Raw genomic sequence first — 19793 nt, 5'->3', positions numbered from 1 at the left:
AGACGCCTCACAAATCCTCAACTGGCAGCTTCATTAAGTAGTACCCGCAAAACACCAGTCTCAACGTCAACAGTGAAGAGGTGACTCCGGGATGCTGGCCTTCTAGGCAGAGTTCCTCTGTCCAGTGTCTGTGTTCTTTTGCCCATCTTAATCTTTTATTTTTATAGGCCAGTCTGAGATGTGGCTTTTTCTTTGCAACTCTGCTTTGGCAATCGACAGGTGAGGATGGGATCTTGTTCTCTTCCCTCCTCCTCTTCAGCGGATCTGTGGGTGTCAACTTTACAGTATCTTCTGGCGAAGGTGAGAAAAGGAGTTTAGTGAGTGACAATAACGCAAGCGAAACATTACATCCAAGATGGATACATATATATCTCTATATACTGTATATCTCTCTCTCTCTATATATATATTTATATATCCTTCTCACAACTATATATATATTTATATCTCTATATCTGACCGCCAACTTCCACATTTTTGACTGGTTAACCATTGACTTAGCTAGCTACTAGCTAACTCATAACAAATTAAATTGAAACACTAAATTCTTAGCTAGGTATGTAGCTTCAATAAGCTAATTAATGAGTAACGTTAGCGCCGGGTTACGCTAATTAATGAGTAACGTTAGCGCCGGGTTAAGCTAATTAATGAGTAACGTTAGCGCCGGATTAAGCTAATTAATGAGTAACGTTAGCGCCGGATTAAGCTAATTAATGAGTAACGTTAGCGCCGGGTTAAGCTAATTAATGAGTAACGTTAGCGCCGGGTTAAGCCAATTAATGAGGACCATGTGAATACTTTTAATGACTGCTAATGAAGAGATAGCATATTTTTTGATTTCATGAGTCTTTACGATATATCCAATTTTGACTTTTGTTGCAGTTTTAAAGCACATTTTCTTGCAGTGCTATACATGCGTAATATGTATTCATGTGCTATTTGAGTGAGAGAAAAAAATTACAACAATATCTATGGGCTAAAAAACCTAACTAAACATAAGCTGAAATGGGCTAGTTGATCTGGATATTTCAGGCAAGTTATAAATAGCTCTCTAAGGTATGCAATGACTAACATGAAAGAAGAACTGATGATGCAATACCCAATACATTCTACTATTACAACTTTCATAAGTAAGTTTAAAGCTGGATTGAGCTCAAAAAATATATACAGTACAAGTCAAAAGTTTGGACCCACCTACTCATTCAAGGTTTTTTCTTTATTTTTACTATTTTCTACATTGTAGAATAATAGTGAAGACAACAAAACTATGAAATAACACATATGGAATCATATAGTAACCAAAAAAGTGTTAAACAAATCAAAATATATTTGATATTTGAGATTCTTCCATGTAGCCACCCTTTGCCTTGATGAAAGCTTTGCACACTCTTGGCATTCTCTCAACCAGCTTCATGAGGTAGTCACCTGGTATGCATTTCAATTAATAGGTGTGCCTTCTTAAAAGTCAATTTGTGAAATTTCTTTCCTTCTTAATGCGTTTCAGCGAATCAGTTGTGTTGTGACAAGGTAGGGGTGGTATACAGAAGATAGCCCTATTTAGTAAAAGACAAAGTCCATATTATGGCAAGAACAGCTCAAATAAACAAAGAGAAACAACAGTCCATCATTACTTTAAGACATGAAGGTCAGTCAATCCGGAACATTTCAAGAACTTTGAAAGTTTCTTCAATTGCAGTTGCAAAAACCATCAAGCGCTATGATGAAACTGGCTCTCATGAGGACCGCCAAAAGAAAAGAAGACCCAGAGTTACCTCTGCCGCAGAGGATAAATTAATTAGAGGTAACTGCACCTCAGATTGCAGCCCAAATAAATGTGAGTTCAAGTAACATGTGAGTTCAAGTAAGAGACGCATCTCAACATCAACTGTTCAGAGGAGACTGCGTGAATTTGTACTTTTATTTTTTTATTTTACCTTTATTTAACCAGGTAGGCAAGTTGAGAACAAGTTCTCATTTACAATTGCGACCTGGCCAAGATAAAGCAAAGCAGTTCGACAGATAAAACGACACAGAGTTACACATGGAGTAAAAACAAACATACAGTCAATAATGCAGTATAAACAAGTCTATATACAATGTGAGCAAATGAGGTGAGAAGGGAGGTAAAGGCAAAAAAGGCCATGATGGCAAAGTAAATACAATATAGCAAGTAAAATACTGGAATGGTAGTTTTGCAATGGAAGAATGTGCAAAGTAGAAATAAAAATAATGGGGTGCAAAGGAGCAAAATAAATAAATAAATTAAAATTAAATACAGTTGGGAAAGAGGTAGTTGTTTGGGCTAAATTATAGGTGGGCTATGTACAGGTGCAGTAATCTGTGAGCTGCTCTGACAGTTGGTGCTTAAAGCTAGTGAGGGAGATAAGTGTTTCCAGTTTCAGAGATTTTTGTAGTTCGTTCCAGTCATTGGCAGCAGAGAACTGGAAGGAGAGGCGGCCAAAGAAAGAATTGGTTTTGGGGGTGACTAGAGAGATATACCTGCTGGAGCGTGTGCTACAGGTGGGAGATGCTATGGTGACCAGCGAGCTGAGATAAGGGGGGACTTTACCTAGCAGGGTCTTGTAGATGACATGGAGCCAGTGGGTTTGGCGACGAGTATGAAGCGAGGGCCAGCCAACGAGAGCGTACAGGTCGCAATGGTGGGTAGTATATGGGGCTTTGGTGATAAAACGGATTGCACTGTGATAGACTGCATCCAATTTGTTGAGTAGGGTATTGGAGGCTATTTTGTAAATGACATCGCCAAAGTCGAGGATTGGTAGGATGGTCAGTTTTACAAGGGTATGTTTGGCAGCATGAGTGAAGGATGCTTTGTTGCGAAATAGGAAGCCAATTCTAGATTTAACTTTGGATTGGAGATGTTTGATATGGGTCTGGAAGGAGAGTTTACAGTCTAACCAGACACCTAAGTATTTGTAGTTGTCCACGTATTCTAAGTCAGAGCCGTCCAGAGTAGTGATGTTGGACAGGCGGGTAGGTGCAGGTAGCGATCGGTTGAAGAGCATGCATTTAGTTTTACTTGTATTTAAGAGCAATTGGAGGCCACGGAAGGAGAGTTGTATGGCATTGAAGCTTGCCTGGAGGGTTGTTAACACAGTGTCCAAAGAAGGGCCGGAAGTATACAGAATGGTGTCGTCTGCGTAGAGGTGGATCAGGGACTCACTAGCAGCAAGAGCGACCTCATTGATGTATACAGAGAAGAGAGTCGGTCCAAGAATTGAACCCTGTGGCACCCCCATAGAGACTGCCAGAGGTCCAGACAGCAGACCCTCCGATTTGACACACTGAACTCTAACAGAGAAGTAGTTGGTGAACCAGGCGAGGCAATCATTTGAGAAACCAAGGCTGTCGAGTCTGCCGATGAGGATATGGTGATTGACAGAGTCGAAAGCCTTGGCCAGATCAATGAATACGGCTGCACAGTAATGTTTCTTATCGATGGCGGTTAAGATATCGTTTAGGACCTTGAGCGTGGCTGAGGTGCACCCATGACCAGCTCTGAAACCAGATTGCATAGCAGAGAAGGTATGGTGAGATTCGAAATGGTCGGTAATCTGTTTGTTGACTTGGCTTTCGAAGACCTTAGAAAGGCACGGTAGGATAGATATAGTTCTGTAGCAGTTTGGGTCAAGAGTGTCCCCCCCTTTGAAGAGGGGGATGACCGCAGCTGCTTTCCAATCTTTGGGAATCTCAGACGACACGAAAGAGAGGTTGAACAGGCTAGTAATAGGGGTGGCAACAATTTCGGCAGATAATTTTAGAAAGAAAGGGTCCAGATTGTCTAGCCCGGCTGATTTGTAGGGGTCCAGATTTTGCAGCTCTTTCAGAACATCAGCTGAATGGATTTGGGAGAAGGAGAAATGGGGAAGGCTTGGGCGAGTTGCTGTTGGGGGTGCAGTGCTGTTGTCCGGGGTAGGAGTAGCCAGGTGGAAACAGGCCTTCATGGTTGAATTTCTGCAAAGAAACCACTATTAAAGGACACAAATTAAAGAAGAGACTTGCTTGGGCCAAGAAATACGAGCAATGGACATTAGAACGGGGGAAATCTGTCCTTTGGTCTGATGAGTCCAAATGTGAGATTTTTTGGTTCCAACCACCGTGTTTTTGTGAGACACAGAGTAGGTGAACGGATGATCTCTGCATGTGTGGTTCTCACTGTGAAGCATGGAGGAGGTGTGATGGTGCTTTGCTGCTGACACTGTCTGTGATTTATTTAGAATTCAAGGCACCCTTAACCAGCATGGCTACCACAGAATTCTGCAGCAATATGCCATCCCATCTTTGCGCTTAGTGGGACTATCATTTGTTTTTTAACAGGACAATGACTCATAACACACCTCCAGGCTGTGTAAGGGCTATTTGACCAAGGAGAGTGATGGAGTGCTGCGTCAGATGACCTGGCCTCCACAATCATCCGACCTCAACCCAACTAAGATGGTTTGGGATGAGTTGGACCGCAGAGTGAAGGAAAAGAAGCCAAATGCTCAGCATATGTGGGAACTCCTTCAAAACTGTTGGAAAAGCATTACTCATGAAGCTGGTTGAGAGAATGCCAAGAGTGTGCAAAGCTGTCAAGGCAAAGGGTGGCTCCTTTGAAGAATCTCAAATAACATATTTTGGTTTGTTTGACACTTTTTTGGTTACTACATGATTACATATGTGTGATTTCATAGTTTTGATGTCTTCACTATTAGTCTGCAATGTAGAAAATAGTAAAAAATAAAGAAAAACCCTTGAATGAGTAGGTGTGTCCAAACTTTTGACTGGTACTGTATAAATATAATAATAATAAATATATAAAACATTATGGTGGGGGGGGGGTGGACACACGGACAGATGATGAAACTCTGGGTTTCCACAACCAATTCATTTCTGTACAAAACTGTCTCAGGGAAGCTCATTTGCGTGCTCATCGTCCTCACCAGGGTCTTGACCTGATTGCCGATCAGCATCTTAACCGACTTCAGTGGGCAAATGCTCACCTTCCTGGCCTGCTGGACAAGTGTGCTTTTCACTGATGCTGTTCACTGTTTCAATTGTACTGGGAATATGGCAGACAGTGTGAATGGTGTCGTGTGGGTGAGTGGATTTGCTGATGTCAACGTTGTGAACAGACTGCTCCATGGGGAATGGTGGGGTTATGGTATGGGCAAGCATAACCTACGGACAACAAACACAATTGCATTTTATCGATGGCACAGAGATACCGTGACACGATCCTGAGGCCCATTGTCGTGCAATTCATCCACCAACATCCACATGTTTCAGCATGATAATGCACAGCCCCATGTCGCAAGGATCTGTACACAATTCCTGGAAGCTTAAAATGTCCCAGTTCTTCCATGCCTTGCATACTCGCCAGACAGTCACACATTAAACATGTTTGGGATGCTCTGGATCATTGTGTACAACAGTGTGCTACAGTTCCCGCCAATATCCAGCAACTTTGCACATCCATTGAAGAGGAGTGGGACAACATTCCACAGGCAACAATCATCAACCGGATGTGGCGCTGCATGAGGCAAATGTTGGTCACACCAGATACTGACTGGTTTTCTGATATACATCCCTACTTATTTTTTTTTTTACTATCAATCTGTGACCAACAGATGCATATCTGTATATTCCCAGTCATTTGAAATCTATAGAATAGGCCCTAATGAATTCATTTAAAGTGTCTGATTTACTCATTTGAACTGTAACTCTATAAAATCTTTGAAATTGTTGCATGTTGCGTTTATATTTTTGCTCAGTGTAGATGGAATTAGGTAGCTGCCTGTTTGACAAAACATTCGTCAATTGTTTTGTCGACCTCCTCGCTGGTTGAGTAGGGTTGTTTAGTAAAATCTTAGGATCCATGGTTCCACTATAAATTATACCGTATAGCGCAAATTAAATATTTAGACTAGCTAGCTACATCGTTCTCAGAAGCGTTTTCTAGGGGGGGCCGTTTCGACAGAACACCGGAAATAAGTGACACGTTCCACAGATTTCGTTGGAAAAAAATTGCTAACGAATCTATGTTCCGGCTATAAGCGGTCATTCTGCGACATTTCCTATTTCTCCTCTGTACCAAGAGGCAAATTTAAAGCGGATATTTATCTGAGGAAGGCGATACAGTGGGTAAGTATACTCATAACACTATAGAAATGCAAACAATTACGTTAAATAACCACAACAGTGTTTATACTAATAGCTAGCAACACTAACTTAATATCACTTCAGGTAAACAGAAATCGTTCCGCCATTTTCTGTTTGCTAAAATTCTAACAGTTTGCCTAATTTAAGTTTATGTGACAAAACAAGCACTAAGTGTACAGAATCATCGCACCATCTAAACCGTTGTGAAATATGTATCCCAAAATATTGTATTTTCAGCTTTTTGAAGCTGGTGTACAAAACCTAAAGTAGAAGAGCAAAACAAAAATTAAAGGGACACTTCGGGATTTTGGCCATTAAGGCCCTTATCTACTTCCCTAATGTCAGATGAATTTATGGTTACCACTTTTGTGTCTGCATCCAGTATGAAGGAAGCTAGTTAACAACTACCTTCAAACAGCAAACGGAATCCATGGTTCATCTTATGAGGAAGTAGATAAAGGGCTTTATTGTCAAAATCCCGAAGAATCTCTAAGAACGGGGAAGCATAGAACAGATATACCGCTTCCTAAACTTGCGTTCAATGACTGACAGATCTATAACACACTTCTATGTGTATTTTATTGGGTCGTCCAAAAAGTGACATTAAATCTTTAAACCAGAGTATAGGCGTGCCTACTGCGTTACTCCTTGGTCCAAGGACATTGTGTTATTTTCAGAGGTAGATTAGCTCTGGCAAAATAATGACTCCATCTAAACGTGAATCGATTCTCAATTGTGATATGGTTCTAGAAACATCAAAATAATTTCACAAATGCTAAATATACACTTACTGTACACTGTTTTAACAGGCTTAAACGAATTAAACAAATCAAGTCTAATCTTTAACACAGTTGCAGCTGACAGTTTATTACATATTTCTGGCATCTTTTCATTACACACAGGAGCATTCTAGATAGCTAATTAGCACAGGAGCATTCTAGATAGCTAGTTAGCACAGGAGCATTCTAGATAGCTAGTTAGCACAGGAGCATTCTAGATAGCTAGTTAGCACAGGAGCATTCTAGATAGCTAGTTAGCACAGGAGCATTCTAGATAGCTAGTTAGCACAGGAGCATTCTAGATAGCTAGTTAGCACAGGAGCATTCTAGATAGCTAGTTAGCACATGTGGTTGCCTCTGTCTTCTGCCTGTCTTCTGTATACACGCTGTAACATGGTGATATGGTGTAGTAATTTAACCTTTGTTTTAGGAAAAATTATTTCTTGCCGATATGAAAGATGTGTGTGTATGTGTATATATATATATATATATATATATATATATATATATATATATAAATAAATAAATAAATAAATAAATAACTTTTCCTTATGTTTCCAAAACTGTACCTCAAACAATGCGTGTTAACGTTCACACCGAGCATTGGGGCTGTTAACAGAACTCGGGAAGAAGATGCCTTCATCATAGGCACTAAAGGTAGTTCGTTTCTATGAATGGGGTGAACTTTAACTAGGGAAAGGCTGTATGGACACGCCTGGTGCCAATTACCTAACTTAACAACAAGCCTGAGGAGGCTGAAAAGATTTGGCGTGGGCCCTCAGATCCTCAAAGTTCTACAGCTGCACCATTGAGAGCATCTTGACTGGCTGCATCACCGTTTGGTATAGCAACTGCTCTGCATCCAACCGCAAGGCACTTCCTGCCATCCAGGACCTCTATACCAGGCGGTGTCACAGGAAGGCCTTACAAATGGTCAGACTCCAGCCAGCCAAGTCATAGACCGTTCTCTCTGCTACCACCTGGCAAGTGGTACCCTTACCGTTGTTTTTTAAGGTATCTGTGACCATCTGTTGCGAATCTGTATTCCCAGTCATTTGAAATCCACAGATTAGGCCCTAATGATTTCCACAACCAATTTATTTCAAATTGACTGATTTCTTCACATGAATTGTAACTCAGTCAAATCTTAGAAATTGTTGCATGTTGCGTTTTAAAAATATTTTTGTCCAGTTCTAAAGGGACCCGTTTCTTATCGATCATGATTTCCAAAATCAAGTGTATTGGTCGCATACACATTTAGTAGATGTTATTGGTCACATACACATTTAGTAGATGTTATTGGTCACATACACATTTAGCAGATGTTATTGGTCGCGTACACATTTAGCAGATGTTATTGGTCACATACACATTTAGCAGATGTTATTGGTCACATACACATTTAGCAGATGTTATTGGTCGCGTACACATTTAGCAGATGTTATTGGTCGCGTAAACATTAAGCAGATGTTATTGGTCGCGTACACATTTAGCAGATGTTATTGGTCGCGTACACATTTAGCAGATGTTATTGGTCGCGTACACATTTAGCAGATGTTATTGGTCGCGTACACATTTAGCAGATGTTATTGGTCGCGTACACATTTAGTAGATGTTATTGGTCACATACACATTTAGCAGATGTTATTGGTCGCGTACACATTTAGCAGATGTTATTGGTCACATACACATTTAGCAGATGTTATTGGTCGCGTACACATTTAGCAGATGTTATTGGTCACGTACACATTTAGCAGATGTTATTGGTCACGTACACATTTAGCAGATGTTATTGGTCGCGTACACATTTAGCAGATGTTATTGGTCGCGTACACATTTAGCAGATGTTATTGGTCACGTACACATTTAGCAGATGTTATTGGTCACGTACACATTTAGCAGATGTTATTGGTCACGTACACATTTAGCAGATGTTATTGGTCACATACACATTTAGTAGATGTTATTGGTCGCGTACACATTTAGCAGATGTTATTGGTCGCGTACACATTTAGCAGATGTTATTGTGGGTGTAGCAAAATGCTTGTGTTTCTGGCTCCAAAAGTCAACTAATATCTAACAATTCACAACAAACACATGCATCTAAAAAGTCAAAGAATGTAATTAAGAACGAGCTATGTGTGTGTGTGTGTGTGTGTGTGTGTGTGTGTGTGTGTGGTGTGTGTGTGGTGTGTGTGTGTGGGTGGTGTGTGTGTGTGTGTGTGTGTGTGTGTGTGTGTGTGTGTGGGTGTGGGTGTGGGTGTGGGTGGGTGTGTGTGTGTGTGGGTGGGGGATTTATAGACAGTATGTGGATTGCATATGTAGTAAATCTGGAAAAACACATAGAATAGTATATGGACAGCAACAGTTAAGTAGAATGGGCTAGAATGCAATATACATATGAAGTGGCTAAAACAATATGTAAACATTATTAAAGTTGACCAGTGTTTCATGTCTGTACATAAGACAGCAGCGTTTAAGGTGCAGGTTTGAGTAACCGGTTGATAGCCGGCTAATGACAGGGACTAAAGTTCAGGGCAAGGTACTGGGCGCACTATTTAACAGTCTGATGGCCTTGAGATAGAAGCTGTTTTTCAGTCTCTCTGTCCCAGCATTGATGCACCTGTACTTACCTTGCCTTCTGTATGATGGTGGGATGAACAGGCTGTGGCTCGGGTAGCAGGGGTCCTTGATCTTCTTGGCCTTCCTGTGACAACGGGCGCTGTAGTTGTTCTGGAGGGCAGGCAGTGTGCCCCTGGTGACTCGTTGGGCAGGCCGCACCAATGTGTCGGGCTGTATCACTGCCTGGTACGACAACTGCACCGTTCACAACCGCAGGGCTCTCCAGAGGGTGGTGCGACCTGCCCAACGAGTCACCAGGGGCACACCAAATCCCTTTTTAGATGTAATGTTTTGTAGACTGAATGTTGCCCTAAGAGTTGTGCGAGGTTGGTAGAATCTTATTCAAAATGATTTACTTCTGTAATGGCTGCCAATGATGCCTCCGCCAAGTATGAATTCTGGGGTATAAAGACAGACACAATTAAGACATCTCCATCTAAAATCTAACATTTCTTTTACCTTTGAAAATGTGGAGTAGGTTGTGTAGATCGGTAGGAAAAACATCTAATTTAATCTATTATTGTTATTTAAATTGATGGCAGTAAAATGGGAAAGGGGGATACCTAGTCAGCAGTACAACTGAAGTGCATCTTTCACATTTAACCCAACCCCTCTGAATCAGAGAGGTGCAAGAGGTGTGTAATAATTTCACCAGGCACTGCTTGTTGTGTTCATCCTCTATGTTTCCTGTAGCTCTAGTAAAAAAGGAGACGGGGCCTTCTGCTGCAGTGATGGAACAGCCAGGCCGTGATCCAGAGGAGAACAACACCACTGCCAAAGTGGAGAGCAGTGAGAGCCACTCTACAGAGAAAGATGCTCAGGTAGAGCAGAGAACCGCAGATATAGATACTCCTGCAGAGCAGAGCAACCAGAACCAGGATTCCTCTTTACCCCCAAATACATCAAGTGGTCAGGGGAGCCAGAACTTGGAGGATCTTGATACCGAAGGTGAGAAAAGTGGAATGTTTCTCCCCCAAACAATGGTACCGTCTAATTCCCTGATTCTGTCTTCTTGCAGGTCTTGACATTAACACTTGTCCTCTTTCCAGGACAAGTTTTTAAAAAGGTTGGGCACAAAAAATATAGATTTCAGTTTTCCAACTGGATATGTAAAAAAAATCACTTCACAATCTCAAGGAATTTCTACGATCAGAATTGGATCAGCGAGGCCAACATTGAAATAATTTATAAATACAGGTTTAATGTAGCCTACATTTAATAAATATCCTACATGACAAAGTGTATGTGATATGCATATTGGCTACGGCCTCATGTCCAAAACCAGTGATGCACAAAACATTAAGAACATCTTCCTTGTATTCATACACTGATTGAAGTGGATTTAACAAGTGACATCAATAAGGGATCAAAGCCTTCACCTGGTCAGTCTGTCATGAAAAGAGCAGGTGTTCTTAATGTTTTGTTACACTGTGTATATCCATAGTTTTTGTCAAATTTGCTCCAGCTCAGTTCATTTGGTTAGGAATCATTGATGGACAGCAATATTGAAACTTGTCTCTGATTTCTAAGCAATTTTAAGTCCGGACTGAGACTGGAACACTCAACCTACTGGAAAGCCATTCTGGTGTGTCCTTGGCAATATATTTAGTTTAATTCTAAACCTGGGATAGTTTTAGTTTTCAGAAGACTGAGGTGGGTTTTTTTCTTAACGTTTTACCTGAGCTTTGTTCCTTTCATATTTCTTCTGATCCTGACAAACACCCTAGTTCCTGCTGGTGACAAGCATACCCATAACATGATGCTGCCATCACAATACTTGAACATGCAGAGGGTTTTCCTCAGTTGTATTGGATTTGACCCAATCTAGTTTGTAATTTAGGCCAAAAAGTAAATGTCATCTGAATGTATTCAACTGAAATGTGTCTTCCACATTTAACCCAACCCCTCTGAATCAGAGAGGTGCAAGAGGTGTGTAATAATTTCACCGGGCACTGCTTGTTGTGTTCATCCTCTGTTTCCTGTAGCTCTAGTAAAAAAGGAGACGGGGCCTTCTGCTGCAGTGATGGAACAGCCAGGCCGTGATCCAGAGGAGAACAACGCCACTGCCCAAGTGGAGAGCAGTGAGAGCCACTCTACAGAGAAAGATGCTCAGGTAGAGCAGAGAACCGCAGATAGAGATACTCCTGCAGAGCAGAGCAACCAGAACCAGGATTCCTCTTTACCCCCAAATACATCAAGTGGTCAGGGGAGCCAGAACTTGGAGGATCTTGATACCGAAGGTGAGAAAAGTGGAATGTTTCTCCCCCAAACAATGGTACCGTCTAATTCCCTGATTCTGTCTTCTTGCAGGTCTTGACATTAACACTTGTCCTCTTTCCAGGACAAGTTTTTAAAAAGGTTGGGCACAAAAAATATAGATTTCAGTTTTCCAACTGGATATGTAAAAAAAATCACTTCACAATCTCAAGGAATTTCTACGATCAGAATTGGATCAGCGAGGCCAACATTGAAATAATTTATAAATACAGGTTTAATGTAGCCTACATTTAATAAATATCCTACATGACAAAGTGTATGTGATATGCATATTGGCTACAGCCTCATGTCCAAAACCAGTGATGCACAAAACATTAAGAACATCTTCCTTGTATTCATACACTGATTGAAGTGGATTTAACAAGTGACATCAATAAGGGATCAAAGCCTTCACCTGGTCAGTCTGTCATGAAAAGAGCAGGTGTTCTTAATGTTTTGTTACACTGTGTATATCCATAGTTTTTGTCAAATTTGCTCCAGCTCAGTTCATTTGGTTAGGAATCATTGATGGACAGCAATATTGAAACTTGTCTCTGATTTCTAAGCAATTTTAAGTCCGGACTGAGACTGGAACACTCAACCTACTGGAAAGCCATTCTGGTGTGTCCTTGGCAATATATTTAGTTTAATTCTAAACCTGGGATAGTTTTAGTTTTCAGAAGACTGAGGTGGGTTTTTTTCTTAACGTTTTACCTGAGCTTTGTTCCTTTCATATTTCTTCTGATCCTGACAAACACCCTAGTTCCTGCTGGTGACAAGCATACCCATAACATGATGCTGCCATCACAATACTTGAACATGCAGAGGGTTTTCCTCAGTTGTATTGGATTTGACCCAATCTAGTTTGTAATTTAGGCCAAAAAGTAAATGTCATCTGAATGTATTCAACTGAAATGTGTCTTCCACATTTAACCCAACCCCTCTGAATCAGAGAGGTGCAAGAGGTGTATAATAATTTCACCGGGCACTGCTTGTTGTGTTCATCCTCTGTTTCCTGTAGCTCTAGTAAAAAAGGAGACGGGGCCTTCTGCTGCAGTGATGGAACAGCCAGGCCGTGATCCAGAGGAGAACAACGCCACTGCCCAAGTGGAGAGCAGTGAGAGCCACTCTACAGAGAAAGATGCTCAGGTAGAGCAGAGAACCGCAGATAGAGATACTCCTGCAGAGCAGAGCAACCAGAACCAGGATTCCTCTTTACCCCCAAATACATCAAGTGGTCAGGGGAGCCAGAACTTGGAGGATCTTGATACCGAAGGTGAGAAAAGTGGAATGTTTCTCCCCCAAACAATGGTACCGTCTAATTCCCTGATTCTGTCTTCTTGCAGGTCTTGACATTAACACTTGTCCTCTTTCCAGGACAAGTTTTTAAAAAGGTTGGGCACAAAAAATATAGATTTCAGTTTTCCAACTGGATATGTAAAAAAAATCACTTCACAATCTCAAGGAATTTCTACGATCAGAATTGGATCAGCGAGGCCAACATTGAAATAATTTATAAATACAGGTTTAATGTAGCCTACATTTAATAAATATCCTACATGACAAAGTGTATGTGATATGCATATTGGCTACAGCCTCATGTCCAAAACCAGTGATGCACAAAACATTAAGAACATCTTCCTTGTATTCATACACTGATTGAAGTGGATTTAACAAGTGACATCAATAAGGGATCAAAGCCTTCACCTGGTCAGTCTGTCATGAAAAGAGCAGGTGTTCTTAATGTTTTGTTACACTGTGTATATCCATAGTTTTTGTCAAATTTGCTTCAGCTCAGTTCATTTGGTTAGGAATCATTGATGGACAGCAATATTGAAACTTGTCTCTGATTTCTAAGCAATTTTAAGTCCGGACTGAGACTGGAACACTCAACCTACTGGAAAGCCATTCTGGTGTGTCCTTGGCAATATATTTAGTTTAATTCTAAACCTGGGATAGTTTTAGTTTTCAGAAGACTGAGGTGGGTTTTTCTCTTAATGTTTTACCTGAGCTTTGTTCCTTTCATATTTCTTCTGATCCTGACAAACTCCCCAGTCCCTGCTGGTGACAAGCATACCCATAACATGATGCTGCCAACACAATACTTGAACATGCAGAGGGTTTTTACTTGTGTTGTATTGGATTTGACCCAATCTAGTGTGTAATTTAGGCCAACAAGTAAATGTCTTTTCAGTGTTGTCTTGCAGTATTACTTAACGGCTTTGTTGCAAACCGAATGGATGATTTGGAGTGGATTTTTATTTCATTTTGTGAATGTGGAGTAGATCTGTAGGGTAAAACAATCCAATGTAATCCCTTTTTAGATGTAATGTTTTGTACACTGTATGTTGCCCTAAGAGTTGTGCGAGGTTGGTAGAATCCTATTCAAAAGGATTTACTTCTGTAATGTCTGCCAAGGATGCCTCCGCCAAGTATGAATTCTGGGGTATAAAGACAGACACAATCAAGACATCTCCATCTAAAATCTAACATTTCTTTTACCTTTGAAAATGTGGAGTAGGTTGTGTAGATCGGTAGGAAAAACATCTAATTTAATCTATTATTGTTATTTAAATTGATGGCAGTAAAATGGGAAAGGGGGATACCTAGTCAGCAGTACAACTGAAGTGCATCTTCCACATTTAACCCAACCCCTCTGAATCAGAGAGGTGCAAGAGGTGTGTATACTTTCACCAGGCACTGCTTGTTGTGTTCATCCTCTGTTTCCTGTAGCTCTAGTAAAAAAGGAGACGGGGCCTTCTGCTGCAGTGATGGAACAGCCAGGCCGTGATCCAGAGGAGAACAACGCCACTGCCCAAGTGGAGAGCAGTGAGAGCCACTCTACAGAGAAAGATGCTCAGGTAGAGCAGAGAACCGCAGATAGAGATACTCCTGCAGAGCAGAGCAACCAGAACCAGGATTCCTCTTTACCCCCAAATACATCAAGTGTGTGCATCTTGAGCCAGAACTTGGAGGATCTTGATACCGAAGGTGAGAAAAGTGGAATGTTTCTCCCCCAAACAATGGTACCGTCTAATTCCCTGATTCTGTCTTCTTGCAGGTCTTGACATTAACACTTGTCCTCTTTCCAGGACAAGTAAAAAAAAAAAAATGTTGGACCCAAAAAATATAGATTTCAGTTTTCCAACTGGATATGTAAAAAAAGAAAATGACACTTCACAATCTCAAGGAATTTCTACGATCAGAATTGGATCAGCGAGGCCAACATTGAAATAATTTATAAATACAGGTTTAATGTAGCCTACATTTTATAAATATCCTACATGACAAAGTGTATGTGATATGCATATTGGCTACGGCCTCATGTCCAAAACCAGTGATGCACAAAACATTAAGAACATCTTCCTTGTATTCATACACTGATTGAAGTGGATTTAACAAGTGACATCAATAAGGGATCAAAGCCTTCACCTGGTCAGTCTGTCATGAAAAGAGCAGGTGTTCTTAATGTTTTGTTACACTGTGTATATCCATAGTTTTTGTCAAATTTGCTCCAGCTCAGTTCATTTGGTTAGGAATCATTGATGGACAGCAATATTGAAACTTGTCTCTGATTTCTAAGCAATTTTAAGTCCGGACTGAGACTGGAACACTCAACCTACTGGAAAGCCATTCTGGTGTGTCCTTGGCAATATATTTAGTTTAATTCTAAACCTGGGATAGTTTTAGTTTTCAGAAGACTGAGGTGGGTTTTTTTCTTAACGTTTTACCTGAGCTTTGTTCCTTTCATATTTCTTCTGATCCTGACAAACTCCCCAGTCCCTGCTGGTGACAAGCATACCCATAACATGATGCTGCCAACACAATACTTGAACATGCAGAGGGTTTTTACTTGTGTTGTATTGGATTTGACCCAATCTAGTGTGTAATTTAGGCCAACAAGTAAATGTCTTTTCAGTGTTGTCTTGCAGTATTACTTAACGGCTTTGTTGCAAACCGAATGGATGATTTGGAGTGGATTTTTATTTCATTTTGTGAATGTGGAGTAGATCTGTAGGGTAAAACAATCCAATGTAATCCCTTTTTAGATGTAATGTTTTGTACACTGTATGTTGCCCTAAGAGTTGTGCGAGGTTGGTAGAATCCTATTCAAAAGGATTTACTTCTGTAATGTCTGCCAAGGATGCCTCCGCCAAGTATGAATTCTGGGGTATAAAGACAGACACAATCAAGACATCTCCATCTAAAATCTAACATTTCTTTTACCTTTGAAAATGTGGAGTAGGTTGTGTAGATCGGTAGGAAAAACATCTAATTTAATCTATTATTGTTATTTAAATTGATGGCAGTAAAATGGGAAAGGGGGATACCTAGTCAGCAGTACAACTGAAGTGCATCTTCCACATTTAACCCAACCCCTCTGAATCAGAGAGGTGCAAGAGGTGTGTATACTTTCACCAGGCACTGCTTGTTGTGTTCATCCTCTGTTTCCTGTAGCTCTAGTAAAAAAGGAGACGGGGCCTTCTGCTGCAGTGATGGAACAGCCAGGCCGTGATCCAGAGGAGAACAACGCCACTGCCCAAGTGGAGAGCAGTGAGAGCCACTCTACAGAGAAAGATGCTCAGGTAGAGCAGAGAACTGCAGATAGAGATACTCCTGCAGAGCAGAGCAACCAGAACCAGGATTCCTCTTTACCCCCAAATACATCAAGTGTGTGCATCTTGAGCCAGAACTTGGAGGATCTTGATACCGAAGGTGAGAAAAGTGGAATGTTTCTCCCCCAAACAATGGTACCGTCTAATTCCCTGATTCTGTCTTCTTGCAGGTCTTGACATTAACACTTGTCCTCTTTCCAGGACAAGTAAAAAAAAAAAATGTTGGACCCAAAAAATATAGATTTCAGTTTTCCAACTGGATATGTAAAAAAAGAAAATGACACTTCACAATCTCAAGGAATTTCTACGATCAGAATTGGATCAGCGAGGCCAACATTGAAATAATTTATAAATACAGGTTTAATGTAGCCTACATTTTATAAATATCCTACATGACAAAGTGTATGTGATATGCATATTGGCTACGGCCTCATGTCCAAAACCAGTGATGCACAAAACATTAAGAACATCTTCCTTGTATTCATACACTGATTGAAGTGGATTTAACAAGTGACATCAATAAGGGATCAAAGCCTTCACCTGGTCAGTCTGTCATGAAAAGAGCAGGTGTTCTTAATGTTTTGTTACACTGTGTATATCCATAGTTTTTGTCAAATTTGCTCCAGCTCAGTTCATTTGGTTAGGAATCATTGATGGACAGCAATATTGAAACTTGTCTCTGATTTCTAAGCAATTTTAAGTCCGGACTGAGACTGGAACACTCAACCTACTGGAAAGCCATTCTGGTGTGTCCTTGGCAATATATTTAGTTTAATTCTAAACCTGGGATAGTTTTAGTTTTCAGAAGACTGAGGTGGGTTTTTTTCTTAACGTTTTACCTGAGCTTTGTTCCTTTCATATTTCTTCTGATCCTGACAAACTCCCCAGTCCCTGCTGGTGACAAGCATACCCATAACATGATGCTGCCATCACAATACTTGAACATGCAGAGGGTTTTTACTCTGTTGTATTGGATTTGACCCAATCTAGTGTGTAATTTAGGCCAACAAGTAAATGTCTTTTCAGTGTTGTCTTGCAGTATTACTTAACGGCTTTGTTGCAAACCGAATGGATGATTTGGAGTGGATTTTATTTCACTTTGTGAATGTGGAGTAGATCTGTAGGGTAAAACAATCCAATGTAATCCCTTTTTTTAGATGTAATGTTTTGTACACTGTATGTTGCCCTAAGAGTTGTGCGAGGTTGGTAGAATCTTATTCAAAATGATTTACTTCTGTAATGGCTGCCAAGGATGCCTCCGCCAAGTATGAATTCTGGGGTATAAAGACAGACACAATCAAGACATCTCCATCTAAAATCTAACATTTCTTTTACCTTTGAAAATGTGGAGTAGGTTGTGTAGATCGGTAGGAAAAACATCTAATTTTATCTATTTTTGTTATTTAAATTGATGGCGGGAAAGGGGGATACCTAGTCAGCAGTACAACTGAAGTGCATCTTCCACATTTAACCCAACCCCTCTGAATCAGAGAGGTGCAAGAGGTGTGTAATAATTTCACCAGGCACTGCTTGTTGTGTTCATCCTCTATGTTTCCTGTAGCTCTAGTAAAAAAGGAGACGGGGCCTTCTGCTGCAGTGATGGAACAGCCAGGCCGTGATCCAGAGGAGAACAACGCCACTGCCCAAGTGGAGAGCAGTAAGAGAGGCTCTGAAGAGGAAGATAAGGATGGAGCTGTAGAGCCCCAGATTCCACTCCTCATCACAGACCAGAGGGCTACTAAAGAATGTGAATACCCATCCTGTAAGACTGCCACTTCCTTTCTGTTTTCATTGGTTAGTAGACACTAGGTAGTCTCTGACTGATTTGATGTGGCACTTGCAATTCAAGGGAAATAGGCTATAGTGTTTAAAAATATATATATATATTCTCCCTCATGACTAATTCTAAACCATGGAAATCAGAACCACAAATAACAAGTTATTTTGTTTCTGTTTCAGCTTTTTCTACAGGTTCTGTGACCATTTTGATGCTTCTAGTGTTGCTGGTGGCTGTGGCTGTGAGCTTCATCACTGAGTCTCGCCCTGAGAACACAGTGTTCAACCGAACAGAGACCTTCCACAGAGCGTTGAAGAAGGTGGAGGTGGCTTTCCCTGGGCAGCGGTCTGAGCTGTGGAGGAGGAGCAGGATCCACCTGGAGAGGCACCTCCAGACGACCCGGCCCACGGAGCCAGTCAGCCTGATGCTGACAGCAGGCCGCAGGGGGGAGAAGACGCTGCACTGCCTTGCCCTGCAGCTGGCCTCCGCCTTCTCCTCTGCCCTCAACACCTCGTCCATCCTCCACATCGACGGGGCCAGCAAGGCTGGCCAGGACAGCGACCAGGTCAAGCTGGACATCGACACCCAGCTGGGGGAAGCCTTCGAGGGGGACCAGCCCGTAGCCGTCATCCACCGCTTTGAGGAGCTGCCCCCGGGTTCCACGATCATATTCTACCGCTACTGTGACCACGAGAATGCAGCCTACAAAGAGGCCTTGCTCATATTCACCGTGCTGCTGGGGGGTGAGGAGGAGCTGCCGGCCAGCCTGGGACTGAGTGCCGTGGAGGAGATGGTGGATGACCACCTGCAGGACAAGTTCCTCTCCTCTGACCAGCCGGCCGCCTTTGACTTGATGGACCTGGACAAGTTCAGTGGTCTGTGGAGCCGCATCTCTCACCTGGTCCTGCCAGTGGCAGCAGAGGAGAGGATAGAGCAGAGGGGCTGTGTCACAATTCCATAGGGAGTTGAGCAGGAAGACTGGCACCCAAACTAACCTTCTAATACTCCAATCAAACAACTATATGAAACTTCTATCATCATCATCAGTTGTGATGTTTTAATGGTCACAGCACACAGGGACGTGAATAGAACAGCAATGGTTGACCACTTGCCACTTTATAAGTTTATAAGTCTACTACAAAAGGCAGAGCCAAGAAGGAGAAAAGAAAATGCACACCCAGAGAGACATTGCAGTAATGTAGTAATTAGTGATCAGGAAGACACTGCAGGGTGTGTATTGTATGTATGAGATTGGGTTAATAATGAAGGATGTGATTATTATGAGTCTGTTTACTCTCATATTTTAATGATCCTATATATGTCTATAGAAGAGGTGTGTGTGTGTGTGTGTTTTGATGTTGTAACCAGGGCTTTACTTTGTCAGGATTACCCAGATTGCCTCACCTGTCAAGGACTTTGGCGAGAACAATGTGCCTTAAATGGAAATAAAAAAATATGGGGAATGTGTGTATTCTGTTGTTCGTAGAATGAGTGTGTATCTCATGTGCTGGCTCGTTCTCCAGAAATAGAGAAATGGCTACATGACTGGTGCAAAGTAGTGTTTATGGTCTGCCTTGCGAC

General features: G+C 41.4%; 1 protein-coding gene across 4 annotated transcripts; it reads left to right on the top strand.

The window, feature by feature from the left end:
• LOC109902899 (torsin-1A-interacting protein 2-like) lies at positions 1-19679 on the top strand. Of its 4 annotated transcripts, none has more exons than XM_031785471.1 (8): positions 1-300; positions 10257-10511; positions 11549-11803; positions 12841-13095; positions 14553-14810; positions 16278-16535; positions 17997-18197; positions 18395-19679. In XM_031785471.1, exons 2-8 carry the CDS (start codon positions 10295-10297, stop codon positions 19171-19173), a joined length of 2223 nt encoding a protein of 740 aa, XP_031641331.1. In that variant the 5' UTR covers positions 1-300; positions 10257-10294; the 3' UTR covers positions 19174-19679. The 4 variants fall into 4 exon arrangements, with proteins under 4 accessions (XP_031641331.1, XP_031641330.1, XP_031641332.1 ...); XM_031785470.1 differs by lacking the exon at positions 1-300 and adding an exon at positions 5950-6144; XM_031785472.1 differs by lacking the exon at positions 1-300 and adding an exon at positions 6018-6144 and having other exon boundaries at positions 12841-13048; positions 14761-14810; positions 18395-19675.
• The last annotated feature ends 114 nt before the right edge of the window (positions 19680-19793 follow it).

The sequence above is a fragment of the Oncorhynchus kisutch genome, linkage group LG13, assembly GCF_002021735.2.
Source record: "Oncorhynchus kisutch isolate 150728-3 linkage group LG13, Okis_V2, whole genome shotgun sequence".
NCBI classification, from domain to species: Eukaryota; Metazoa; Chordata; class Actinopteri; order Salmoniformes; family Salmonidae; genus Oncorhynchus; species Oncorhynchus kisutch.
The sequence above is the reverse complement of the archived record's forward strand: the minus strand, read 5'-3'. Positions and strand labels throughout refer to the sequence as shown.